A 14,355-nucleotide genomic window follows, 5' to 3' on the forward strand; every position below is an offset into this window, starting at 1 on the left:
AGACTATGGTGACTTCATAATTTTTGACTCTCACTTCTCTCCATTATCCTTTGTCTTTAAATTTCCTCTGACATTACACAAGATGAAGTGAAGGCAATGCATATTTCAAGTAAGGCCAATCATTCCCATTGGAAGATGGAATGGAAAGAGGGTACAGAATCCTGACTTGTTATTAATCAAATTGAAGATGCTCCAGGATTGTTTGATTTTTTTTTCAAATGGACCAGATAAATAAAAACTTTCATTCCACAATGAAGAATAATGTTTGATTTGGAGAATCATGGACAGAAGTAACATGTTTACACCATTCATCCTGAAACATTGACCCAGCACTCAGTTTCATTAATATGTCACTCGCTATCCCATTTGCCCAAAGCTTCATTTTATGTTTGCTTCCAAGAGGATGGAGTTTAACAATAGGAAGATTTTTGTTAAATATATCTCAAACATGGTCAAATGACACTTGTACAGTGGAATATATGATTCTGATTGTCATTATTAGAGAAACAACATTGATGAAGTAGAAAGGGTGCAGAATGAATTATTGGAATGGTTCCAGAAAAGCAAGACTAATGGGATAGATGAAGAATTAACCGTTCTTTTCTCTACTCGTGGTAAGATTGAGAGGTGACCTAATGGAAATCTTTAATACTTTAACATGTTTTAATAGACTCGACAGAGATTGTGTCCATTTGTAGAGAGCAGCATTATTAGAAGGAATTTGTATCAGATATTCATCACTAAATCAAAGAAGGAAGTCAGAAGAAATGCAGAGAATAATAAGAACTTTAGGATGCAGGTGTCACTGGCAAAACTAGCATTTCTAGCTCATCCCTAATCCCCATTAAAATGCTCAGCCATTGGAGAGCAATTTAGAATTAACTATGTGGGACTGGAGTCATGCGTAGGTCAGACCAGGTAAAGAGACATTTTTTTTTTCCTTTCGGACATTAATGAATGTTAATGAATAATGGACTCATACCACAATCAGTGTTAGTTTCACAGTCGCTTACTGAAACTAGCTTTCCAAAGTATGTTAATTGAATTTTACTTCTATATGCTGTGATGGGTTTTGGACACATATCCCCAGAGCATTAGCCAGGACCTCTGGCTTACCAGTTTAGTTATATTACCATTGCACCATCAGAACATGCAGGTACTTACCACAGGGTGAGTCAGATAGTATAAATCATAGAACCCCTACAGTGTGGAAACAGACCACTTGGCCCAGCAAGTCCACACCGACCCTTCGAAGAGTAACCCACACAGACCCATTCTACATTTACCTCTGACTAATGCACCTAACCCCCACATCCCTGAACACTATGGGCAATTTAGCATGGCTATTTCACCTAACCTGCACATCTTTGGAAATCAGAGCACCCGGAGGAAGCCCATGCAGACACGGGGAGAATGTGCACGCTCCACCAGTCACCCAAGGCTGGAATCAAATCTGGGTCCCTGGTGTTATGAGGAGGCAGTGCTATCCACTGAGCCACCGTGCTGCTTGAGATGACAAGGCTAGATGAACAGGTTTTGGAGAAAGGAAATACAGAGCAATACTGGTAGACTTAGGTCAGGAAAGACATGGACTTCAGTAAGGCGTTTGACAAGGTTCCCCATGGGAGACTGATTAGCAAGGTTAGATCTCATGGAATACAACGAGAACTAGCCATTTGGATACAGAACTGGCTCAAAGGTAGAAGACAGAGGGTGGTGGTGCAGGGTTGTTTTTCAGACTGGAGGCCTGTGACCAGTGGAGTGCCACAAGGATCGGTGCTGGGCCCTCTACTTTTTGTCATTTACACAAATGATTTGGATGCGAGCATGAGAGGTACAGTTAGTAAGTTTGCAGATGACACCAAAATTGGAGGTGTAGTGGACAGCGAAGAGGGTTACCTCAGATTACAACAGAATCTGGACCAGATGGGCCATTGGGCCGAGAAGTGGCAGATGGAGTTTAATTCCGATAAATGCGAGGTGCTGCATTTTGGGAAAGCAAATCTTAGCAGGACTTATACACTTAATGGTAAGGTCCTAGGGGGTGTTGCTGAACAAAGAGACCTTGGAGTGCAGGTTCATAGCTCCTTGAAAGTGGATTCGCAGGTAGATAGGATAGTGAAGAAGGCGTTTGGTTTGCTTTCCTTTATTGGTCAGAGTATTGAGTACAGGCATTGGGAGGTCATGTTGCGGCTGTACAGGACATTGGTTAGGCCACTATTGGAATATTGCGTGCAATTCTGGATTCCTTCCTATTGGAAAGATGTTGTGAAACTTGAAAGGGTTCAGAAAAGATTTACAAGGATGTTGCTTGGGGTGGAGGATTTGAGCTACAGGGAGAGGCTGAACAGGCTGGGGCTGTTTTCCCTGGAGCGTCGGAGGCTGAGGGGTGACCTTATTGAGGTTTAAAAAAATTATGAGGGGCATGGATAGGATAAATAGGCAAAGTCTTTTCCCTGGGGTTGGGGAGTCCAGAACTAGAAGGCATAGGTTTAGGGTGAGAGGGGAAAGATATAAAAGAGACCTAAAGGGCAACTTTTTCATGCAGAAGGTGGTATGTGTATGGAATGAGCTGCCAGAAGATGTGGTGGAGGCTGGTACAATTGCAACATTTAAGAGGCATTTGGATGGGTATATGAATAGGAAGAGTTTGGAGGGATATGGGCCGGGTACTGGCAGGTGGGAGTAGATTGGGTTGGGATATCTGGTCGGCATGGACGGGTTGGACCGAAGGGTCTGTTTCCATGCTATACATCTCTATGACTCTATGACTGGAGGAGGATCATGTGGGAAATAAGCTGTTAGATCGGAATGAGCTCTTTTTCTGCTGTACATTCTGTGTAATTCTAAGTCTTTCCATTACCCCAGGTTTCCATTAATGGGAAGAAGGTGGATCTCTCCTACACCTTTACAGACAGTCTGAATGTGGTTCAGTGTGGTGACAGCTCACCGTGTGACCGTGCTCCTTGCCTGCATGGTGGAACGTGTAGAGTAACTGGAGAGTATGAATACCAATGCATCTGTACAAATGAGTATCAGGGTAAGTCCACAGGAAGAATAAACTGTCTTGTTTATCATTCCTTAGAACATTTATGGGCAATGGCCTCACAGTAAATGAAAAGAGGCTTAAACTAGCTCAGGTGGACATTATATTTAGTCACTCTTGGGATGTGGGCATTGCTGGCTGGCCAGCATTTATTGCCCGCCCCAGCTGCCCTTGAACTGAATGGCTTTCTAGGTCATTGCGGACGGCAATTGAGAATCAACCACATGGCTGTGTATCTGTACGCCAAACCAGGTGAGGTTGGCAGATTCTTTCCCAGAAGGACATTAGTGACCTAGATAAGGTTTTCTGGCAATTAACTATGGTTCCATGGTCATCAGTAAATTCTGAATTCCAGATTTTTTTAGTATTGGATTCAAATTACACCATCTGCCGTGATAGGATTCAAACCCAGGGCCCGTGAACATTAGCTGATTTTCTGGATTAATAGTCTAGCGATAATACCATCACTTCCCCAGGAGTAGACTAGGTTTCCAGTTGCATATTCTGTATGAAAACTTCAACAGATTTATGGCAGCAATTGTTGTGCCAGCCAACAATTTACCAGGAGTTGCAGCCTCTCTCTCCCAACCTAGTTTTGGATTTAGCTCTGCTCCTCTCCTCAACACCTACCTTCCCTGTCCCCATCCATCTTCACTACCCTGGCAGAAGAGCTGCAGCTGGGATAACTGTTGTAAAATAAAATTCATTAACTCCTACATCAAATTACGCAGTTCGTACAGAAAACATATTTCCCATTCTTCGCAGTCTCAAATTTCCATCCATCACCAATATCATCAGGGTCAAGTGGTGTCTTGCTGCTACTTCCTCTGAATCTTGTTCATATTCTATTGCTGCCCTTTCCTCAAAAAGCTTCACATTGAGAAGAAAATGATGGCCACAGCTCCGTACATTAGGACTCTCTATTTGTTTTGCACAATTAATATGTGAGGAAAACTGGTGTTTAATTTCGATTCTGTTTTCATTCTAGGTGAGAATTGTGAAATTCCATGGGACATCTGTTTGCAGGGAAACCCTTGTATGAACGGTGGGACTTGTGAGAAGAATCAGTGCTGGTGTCCGATGGGGTATACTGGATCATACTGTGAGCTAGGTACAGACTGAGAGATGAGTGTTTTATTACAATCCCATATCCAACTCTTTGACATCCTAGAGTCATTTAAAAATGTTCCATAAATCCTTAAAGAAATTATGTTCTTTGATCAAAATCTTTTAATTATTCTCAGAGGATCTCTTTAATTTTTGAAAAACATAAGAGTATATTCACTATAATCTATTGCAATTATCTTTGTATGGATGCTCTCTGTTAAGAAGTTATCTCTGAATGCTGCATCTGGTTTATGAAAGAGAATGATACTGCGGTTTGCTATTTCACTTAAAACTTGCAAGACTCTTGGAATGCTTGGGAGAGTAGATGCAGAAAGTTTGTTTCCCCTTGTCTACGATTAGCGTGCATAATCTCAGATTAAGGGGGTCACCATTTAAGGCCAAGATGAGAAGGAATTTCTTCTCTCAGGGGTTCGTGAATCTGTGGAATTCTCTACCACAGAGAACTGCTGAAGTTGGGTCACTAAGTATATTCAACACCGTGATAGACAAATTTTAATCAGTAATGGAATCAAGTATTGTGGGGAAAAAGAAGGAAAGTGGAGTTGAGGATTATCAGATCATCCATGATCTCATTGAATGGTTTAGCATACTGAATGGGCTGAATACTTCTGCTCCTGTATCCTATGGTCTTACTTATTTAGCCACTCATAAATTTTACTATCAAGGATCAAAGCCCACAATTGTCCAGTCACTTTAGAACAGAAATAAAATCTCCAGACTCTGCACAAAAGAATAAAGTGAATCCAGTGGAGGTCAGTGAGGAATGATAATGAAAACCCTTGTGAAAGCGATGAATTTTTAAGGTTTTTCTAAAGGACAGGAAGGAGGTGAAGCGTTTCAAGGAGGGAATGGGAAAGTATGAGGCCTAGTCATGTGAAGGCCTGAGTGTTATTAGGTGGCCAGAGAGAGTGGAGAACGAACAAGAGTTGCATGAATGCTAAGCCCTTTGAGGATTGGACGGCAGAGATGGAGATGGAATGATCAAGGGGAAATACAAGCATGTGTTGTCTTCAACAGAGCCATCTAAACCCACAACCTCTGGCATCTAGAAGGACAAGGGCAGCAGATTCATGAAAGCAGCACCACCTGCAAATTCCCCTCCAAGCCATTCACCATCCTTCCTTGAAAATACATCACTGGTCCTTCACTATCGCTGGGTCAAAATCCTGGCACTTGCTCCCTAACAGCGCCAACAGTGTACATACCCAAATGGAGTGGCTCAAGAAGGCAGTCCCATCCAACCCCACACCACTCCCTCAAGGATCATTGGGGATGGGCAGTAAATGCTAGTCCAGCCAGTCGTGCCCACATCCCTTTTAAAGGATCAACTTTACCATTCTCTGCTTTGTACATTGTTTTTATATTGAGGTGTCAGAGACTATTGTGGGCAGTTGAAAATGTGGGCAAGAATTGATGATGACTGCTTTGAGCAGAGAATGATACCTGCTCTGACTAAACTGTCAGGGACCAGGATGTTTAACACTCATTACTCCTGCCCATTATTGAGCAATGTGTTCAGCCTGCCCTCTTGGTAAGCAAGTCTGATCCTTAATTGCTGCTGTTCATCAAGTTCTCAAATTCTAACATGCAGAATTTCACACAGACTATGTATAATTGGGTATTTCTTTAATCATCATTTACTTGATTGATTTGATATTTTTTACTACATTTTTCATCTACCTTATTCACAAAAGACTGGAGGAAGCAAACCTTTTTAAATACCACCGAAACTTAAAATTACATCACAGCATGGGTCATTCATAAAGTTGATAACTTTTCAATTAAGGCTATCTGAGTTCAGAAACTAGTAGATATAATTCTCCTATAGTTTCACTGTAGTAAATGGTGTGCAACGATTTGAACTTCTGTTATGGAATTGTAACTATATTTTGAACTTTAATTGGCCACTGAAAAAAAAATGATAGTTAAAATCTCACAAATATTCTTCATTATGTAGTGTGGCCAGGCCATTTATTAGAATTTCAGGCGAATATTGCTTTAGTAATTCCCTAACTGTTTGTTGATATGGTCACTGGCTTTCTGATCCAGGCCTGATACAGCAGTGCTAATTTGAAGGTGGTCCCTTCTAAGTGTTTCCTGCTGCACCCATTCCATTTGCAAATATAAAAAGTAAGCAAATATTCAGCCGATTACTGCTGTCCCCAAGCCAATGTGTTGTTATTCCTAAATGTCTTGGGCCTGCATCTCTTTTTGGCAACTAAATATAAACTTAGAGAATTGTGATTATCTCTCAAACAGAATAAGCCTGTTTTCAACCAGTTAGATATAACCTATAAGTTATCAATAACTTCCATCAATTGCTGTGCAGCCTCACTAAGGACGCACAGACCAGTTGAGACTTGGAACATGCTTGTGATCAGTTATTTTTGTCACTGGGGTAATTATTAACAGCTTTAAAAAAATCATTATGCTAATCCTGTTCACCCTCTGTCCCTGGGAGGATTCCAGCATCAGTAAAGGTCGTTGGAAGGTCTCGATTGTGAGTTTGATGCAGTGTTCCAACTTGCCGCCACCATTATTCATAGACTCCCTGTCATTCTCAAATCAGAACTTTTTCATCAGATGATGAGTCACCCCTGGGCTGCCCTTATAAAACCTCTGAAGAAAGCAGACTCTGAATCCTCGAGACTGCTATGTCTACAAACATCCAACTGTTAACAACCACTTTTCTTCACCTGGAAAATGGTACAGGAATCTAAATAAAATATTGTGATGCAAGTTGTTCAAGAAGCTGTGCCTCCACTGTGATGGTGCTGGTTATGCTCCAGTTGTTTCTCTGCCCATCAGTTGATGATGAATCCTGCTAAAATTCTGGTTGAATTTGATTGGATTGCAGAACACTGTTCAGTTGTGATTAGTGAACAGATAATAGAATATGCAGTTTATGCGAAACAAGGCAATACCAGAGGAAAGGGCAATTAAAAAGATTGGGTGGGGAAATTTTCTCTCGTTGGTTGTGCACATAAATTTTCAAGGTGCTGTCTGAGGCATTCTTCTACATCGTCAGCTCCCCAAGTGCCACAGGACAAGTGTTCTACTTGGCCGAATATCTTACAGTTTTTTAAGTTCCATGACTTGTGACAATCTTAGTAACTCTATCATGCTTTAATCTTATTCTTGTACTATTAATTAAAAACTGGAGATTAGTAGAAATTTTTCCCTTTGCGAATCAGTTCTCTCTCCTGTACCATAAAATCTCACTTTCCACGTTTAGAAATTTGTGTTTTTCAAAATTGCTGGTTTAGAAATTTGCGTTTTTCAAAATTACTGGAGTTGAATCACAATACTAACAGTAGCTGCTCAACACCAATCTACTCATGATTTTCCTGTGATTTCACTCATCAACTGTTTTCACCTTTCCTCATGTTGTTTTATCTCGAGTCTTCTCTCTCTCCCTCTCCCTCTCCCTCCCTCCCTCTCCCTCTCTCTCTCTCTCTCTCTCTCTCTCTCATAGGTGCTAATAACTGTCTCCAGTTCCTCTCCTGTGCCACTCTTTCGGATCTGGTTTATAAAATTACAACTTGTATCTTTTTATTGAAGATCTATTTCTAAGTTTCAAGAATTATATATTGCTTGTGATCACTTCAACTTGAACTCTCAACTAATGAAAATCACGTATTTGTTTCCCAAATGCCCAGGTCCTATATTTCTCGCTGACAGTTCTCCATAACCGTTTCCCAGTTGTGGCATCAGTCATTTGCACATGGTCAGAAGGGTCATTTAGAAACTGTGCCATTTGAACCCTCTGAAGAATATAGATTTCAGGCAGGAGCAAGCTGTAGAGTTGACAACAAGTGTTTTTTATGATGATGTGTACAGCTTCAGGAAATTGTTGGAGCTGATTTTTAGCTGTCCGAAGAAAGATTGGTGCAAAAGGCAGCCATCAACTTAAATAAGATATCAAACAAGTGCTTGAATCTTATTTTAAATCTTTAATTGTTCTGTTATCAGCAGTTGACATGCTCACTGTTTGGAAATCTGGACCTAAAGTGTATAAATCCAACCAGAAGCGAAGTTACCACATCAGTAGACACTGTAAGTGTAGTGTGGATAACTATGAATGAACATATGACAAATGACAGTAGTTAGGTGCAAGTGTGTAGAATGTTTCCTGTGCAAGTAGGCTCTGCTGTTTGGATGTTGGTGTCAGTTGAACTGTACAGCTCAGAAGAATAACACACAGGATTGACACACTCGGACAAAATGGCCAATCATTTCCGATCTCTTGCTCTGCAAATGGAAATATGTCGTGCTGCAAAACTGCTGTTGCGGGTGCTCGTCCTGGACGATCCAACAGTTCTTTGCAGGATCATCATATCTATTCCCCATCTTCGTTTACTTCTCAAAATCTGCTTGGAAAATCTGATCCAAGGCACCAACAGGGATCCTGAAGCTTCCCTGCTGATCGAGTGAATTGTGATTTGCTGATGACTGAATGTGAATTCTGACTAGAGCTCTGCCTCAAACCCACACTGGTGAAGCTGAGGACATTTGTGAAGTCTCCTCCTGCGAATCACTTAAATGTCCACCACTATTCACTACTGAAAGATGCAGGACTACAGAGCTTCAATATTATCTGTTGGACAGAACTGATCCTGGTTCTGTGTCTGGATTTGGGTCTAGCTTTCTAAAAAGTGGACATGTCAACTGCTGATAACAATGCATTTAAAAATTTAAGATAAGACCCAAGCACTTGTCTGATATTGTGGAGTATTACTAGGCTGTCACTTGATATTTAGGTATGTTTTTAACGTCTGAATCTATTCTATTCAGCAGTGCCATAGTACCATACAACACAATGGATTGTGGCTGCAGTGTGAGAGAGCACTTTGTCTCAAATACTGCGTGGTAGTCACTCCTACCTATTGTTATGAACAGATGAATCATTGACAGATCAGTGAGGATGAGGCTAAGTAGGTTTTTCCCTCTTACTAGTTCTCTCACCATCTCTCGTTGTCCCTGCCTGACAGATATGTCCTTCAGAATTTAATCAGCTCAGTCATTAATGGTGCTTTTGAGCCACTCTTTTTAATGCACTTTTTGAAATCTCCATCCAGAGTCTGTTCTGCAACTTTGCTACCCTCTGCATTTGCTTCAAAGTTCAACCTTGGGAGTTCTGAATCATTAGCTTAGTGAGGACTGTAGGTGGTGGCTGTAGGAGTTTTCTCTGCACTTGTTTGAACTGATGCCAGGAGACCTCATAGTGTCAGTGTTGAGGATTCCCAGCACCATCTTCCTTATGGAACAGGGCATACTTGGGGATGGTGATAGAGGAGACTATGATGCTGGCTGCAAAGGCATGATTTGGTGATTGTGACTGTGTCAGCTTGTTGCTTGATCAGACAGTGGGGCAGTTGTCCCAATTTAGCACAAGTCCAAGCTGTTAGTGAGTGGGATATTGCAGTCAGTTGGACTGGCTGTGGGCACTAACATTTCTTCTCCCTCAAAACCAGGAGACATAATGAAGCACAACAAGATACAATGGCTTGTTAATGACTTTATTTACACTTATACAGGTATGTCTGCTGTTACTCCAGCACCAGAGTGGCACATGGAGGGTAGTGCGGGTAATGTCATTTAGTCTACGTTGACCTTTCATCTAACAAGGAAGTGGTGGTAGTATCTAATTTGGCATGATTCCTAGTCCTAGTTGCCTATAATCACATTTGTAACATTTAATTGTTAAATGATGCACTGAAGCCCAAGGGAGCAGAAGGGATATGCATTTCTTTATGAAATGTGATGGATTTCCAGCTGTTCCACTGCAATAATCACTCAGTCCTGAACAGTCAGAAATAATATCCTATCACTAGCCTGTTGTAGACAGCACTGCCTGAAATTTAGTCTGAATTTAATTTTTGATCCATTTCATAGCATGGACCGGTGATTTAAAGGGAATCATTTTTTTGAGGCCTTTTAAATCTGTGATTCCCATTTCCCATTGGATGTACTCTTAGAAGATTCATCACATGATCTTCCACTTGCAATGAGCCAAACATCTCTCTCTATTTCTAATGCTTTTATTGTTATTAAATGGAAATTTTTTAAAAAGCCTTTCTCCTGAATAATCCACCTATATCTCTCTCCCAGAATGCTCTCTGCAATGTCCTATGGGTTAATCTCTAATTCTAGAGGACTTTAGGGTTTGTCCCAGATTTTCTTTGCCTGTGGAGATGTTGGTAATCATGCAACTTCCTTTAGGTGGTAGATTCTGTAAGGCTGTAGTCAGACCCCATTTGTAATGCAGTGAGTAGTTTTGGGCCCTGTATCTAAAGAAGGAGGTTCACATGAATGATCCTGGGAATGAATGGCAAATCATAGAGGAGCAGTTAAGGACTCTGGATCTGTATTCGATGAAATTTAGAAGGATGAGACAGGATCTCATTGAAACTTACAGAATACTGAGAGACCTGGATAAAGTGAACATAGAGAAGCTGTTTTCACTCGTAAAAGAGACGAGGACTAGAGGGCATAGCTTCAGAGAGAAGGGATGAGCCTTTAGAATGGACCAAAGGGTGGTGAATCTGTGGAACACATTGTCACAGAGGGTTATAGAGGCTAGGTCATTGAATATCTTCATGACAGAGATCGAGACAGTCTTGATTAGAAAGGAGATCAAACATTGAGATGAGAAGATAGGAGAATGGATTGAGAAACATATCAGACACGATTGAATTTGCTCTGCCATTCAGTCAGCTGAATGCTCCTATATCTTATGGACTAGACGAAGTGAAGAACTTTCAGCTGCTGATGGTAAAAATGAGAATGATTGCAGTAGTCGCAATTGGAATGTGATAAGCACTGCTTTATTTACCCCCTATATAGACTGTGTCCTGGAACTGATCCTTTCTTTTAAACCCAAAACTCCATCCCAGTCCAGGAAACTGCACACACAGCCATCTGAGCAAGCAGTTCACCTCAAAAAAATGTCAACGCTGCACTGTATAAATGGTAACCATAATATTTTTAAAAATCAGCTCATGGGTTGAATGTGTCTCCTAGGGCTGCTACTCAATGTGAAGAAATGGTTACAGTTGTAACTCAAAAATGGAGTATTTATATAAATAGCAAAGAAATAACAAGGTGGAGGATGTTAATAGTTTGTTATCAATTTGGGCTTAAAGGAAGCTAATTTAACCCAAATCCAATACTGTAGTGCATCATTTAGCTTTAATCTAGATCTGACTAACACTTTCATATAGTGTCTTTAAATCCTCTATTGAAATGAACATAAGTAATGTGACGCTATGAGCTGGATAAACTGTTGTGAGAGAAGGATGCTTACATGAAAAAGCATAAAGCATCTCTTCTAATGATTCAACCATCAACCAGCCTTGAATTTGAGGAATGGATGGCTGACTCCTTCAGGGAAATCTGGTGCAGATGAGAATTCATAAATTCAGGATTGCATCTCTCTGGTCATGTCTTCTGCCCGTTGTCTTTCACTGTTGAGTCTTTATAAAGCTACAGGAAATCTATTGTGGCTACACTTGTACAGAAACACTTCAAGGCACTATATGAAAGAATATTCCAATCACTTTTATAGAATTAACCCCAGTAGTCAGCAATATTCTTGGACTGCAAATTCTGCTCAATGGCTACCAGAATTTAGCATTCAGCAATACATGTAGTAATAATCTTGTACATAATAATTTTTATTGTAAGCATGGTCAATTACAAATTCCGCTCAATGTTGGGTTAATGGTGTTACATTTCAAAAATGTGTTTGTCATTGTGCAAATATTTAACAAAGCAAAACACTTGTTTCCTTGTCCTATAGGAGAACAGGTTACAATCCCTGCCTGAATGAGATTATTCTTCCTCCCCAAAATGGAGCTTGAAGGCTAACCTTGAAGTCCTTGTTCATAAAATGATAGTTACTTATAGATTAATAGATACCTGGGAGTAATTATGAGTGTTCAATTAGATTGAAGAGTTCAGTGACATGCATTTAAAAAAAAACCTGGCAGTAACATCTGACAACAGCATTTCCTACATATTATTTTGATAACCCATAATGATTTCTATTTGATGTGAGTGTTATAGTCTGATTTATTTATACTTTGGTTCCGGAATCCATTCTGGTGACATAGTCCATGTCCCCTCACAGGTTTTTGATCCCTTCTGCCTATGCCTGGTCAATCAGGAGCTCTTTTAGAAGTGGAACATTCATACGCAGCATTTGATTTATTCTTTCTTGGGGTCTGACAAGGCCAGCATTTGTTGCCCTTCCCTATAGGGCTTTGAACTGAGTGGCTTGCTAGTACATTTCAGTCAACCGCATTGCTTTGGATCTGGAGTCATAAGTAGGCCAAATCATTTAAGGACAACACATTTACTTCCCTAAAGGACATTAGTGACCCAGATGGGTTTTTACAGCTATCAAGATAGTCTTATGGTCACTATGGGGCTGACTGGCCTCCCCCTGCTTTTGGCCATAGTTCACTGAGGCAAACTTTTGATTCTTGATTAATTTAATTTAAATGCCTCTAGCTGTGCTAGGATTTGAATCCTTGGCCCAGAGCACTAGCGAGGGCTGCTATATTACTCATCCATTACATTACCACCATGCCACCATCTTCCTGTATATTTAGAGTATCTACTATCATCTTATATCTACACTTGTATAGGAAGGATTATTTTATCAGTTGGTTAAATAGGGAAATAAGAAAAATATTCGTGTTCCTATTGCTTTTTTCACATCCTCGGAATATTCCACAATAACAGGTGAGGTGAGAGTGACTGTCTTGACAACAGGGCTGTATTTGACCAAGTGTGATATCAAGGAGCCCTAGCAAAACTGGAATCAGGGCAAATTCTCTGTTGGTTGGAGTCAAACCTGGCACATAGGAAGATGGTTATGGTTGTTGGAGTTTAGTTATTTCTGTTCCCAGACATCTCTGCTGATGTTCCTCAGGGTAGTGTGCTAGGCTCAACCATCTTCAGCTGCTTCATCAATGACATTCCTTCCATCATAAGGTCAGATGTGGGGATGTTCTCTAATGATTACACAATGTTCAGCACCATTTACAACTCCTCAGATGTTGAAGCAATTCATGTTCAAATGCAACAAGATCAGGACAATATCCAGACTTGGGCTGACAAGTGGCAAGTAACATTCATGCCACACAAATGTAGTCAATAAGAAGTAGTCTAACCACCATCCCTTGATATTTAGTGGTGTTATCATCACTGAATTCCCCCACTATCAATATCCTGGGGGTTACTGTTGGCAAAAAACTCAAACCTGGTCGCTCCATACAAGTACAGTGGCACAAAAGCTGGTCAGAAACTAGGAGTAATGCAGCAAGTAATTGACCTCCTGATTTCCAAAAGCCTGTAGTCAGCAGTCTGGTAGAATATTCCTCCTTTGCCTGGATGAGCACAGCTGAAACAACGTTCAAGAAGTTGACATCATCCGGGACAAAGCAACATGCTTGATTGGCACCACATTTCAAGCATCCACTCCCTCAACCACCGATGCTCAGTAGCAGCAGTGTACGCTACCTCAAAGTTGGACTGCAGAACTTCACCAAAGACCCTTAGACCTTCCAAACCCTGAATCATTTCCATCCAGAAGGATAATGGCAGCAGATACATGGGAACACCACCAACTGCAAGTTCCTGTCCAAGCTACTCACCATCCTGACTTGGAAATATATCACCGTTCCTTTACTATCACTGGGTGAAAATCCTGGCATTCTCTCCCTGGGTGCACTGCGGGTCCACCTACAGAACAGAGCTCACCTCCACCTTCTCAAGGACAACTAAACACCAGCAATAAATGCGGCCATCCAGTGACACCGCACATCACATGAGTGCATTAAAAACAAAAACAAGTAGTATGAACTGGAGTCAACTGTTTGGCCCCTCAGGCTTGCTGTCCCATTCCATGCCATTGTGGCTTATCTCCTGCTTTGGCTGCACCTTCCCATCCCCTCAGCAGTCCCTCAGTTCCTGGAAAGATTCTGAGATGGTCTTTCTCCCTCGGGTTTGAATATATTCAAGGATGGAGCATAAGCAACCCTCCGTGGTAGAGCTTTCCAAAGATTTGCAGGGCTTGGGCAAGGAGATTTCTTGTCACCTCAGCCCGAAAGAATCAATACCTCTGTAACCGCTTATACTCAGATTGTGCCTCTGGGTTCTAAATGTTCTAACCA

General features: G+C 41.0%; 1 protein-coding gene across 14 annotated transcripts in view; it reads left to right on the plus strand.

Annotated features, from left to right (window-relative positions):
* Positions 1–14,355, plus strand: part of hspg2 (heparan sulfate proteoglycan 2) — a 530,612-nt gene that overhangs the window by 499,262 nt on the left and 16,995 nt on the right. For 11 of the 14 annotated variants that reach the window (XM_087980629.1, XM_087980631.1, XM_087980637.1 and 8 more), the window contains 3 exons: positions 2,869–3,040; positions 4,035–4,157; positions 9,712–9,762. In XM_087980629.1, the coding sequence (XP_087836755.1) occupies positions 2,869–3,040; positions 4,035–4,157; positions 9,712–9,762 (346 nt within the window). The remainder of the gene's footprint in view (positions 1–2,868; positions 3,041–4,034; positions 4,158–9,711; positions 9,763–14,355) is intronic. The other 3 variants (XM_087980634.1, XM_087980643.1, XM_087980641.1) reach the window with 1 other exon arrangement.

The sequence above is a fragment of the Chiloscyllium plagiosum genome, unplaced genomic scaffold (genome assembly GCF_037043375.1).
Source record: "Chiloscyllium plagiosum isolate Xiang-an unplaced genomic scaffold, Cpla_swu_hap1 HiC_scaffold_37, whole genome shotgun sequence".
Lineage (NCBI taxonomy): Eukaryota > Metazoa > Chordata > Chondrichthyes > Orectolobiformes > Hemiscylliidae > Chiloscyllium > Chiloscyllium plagiosum.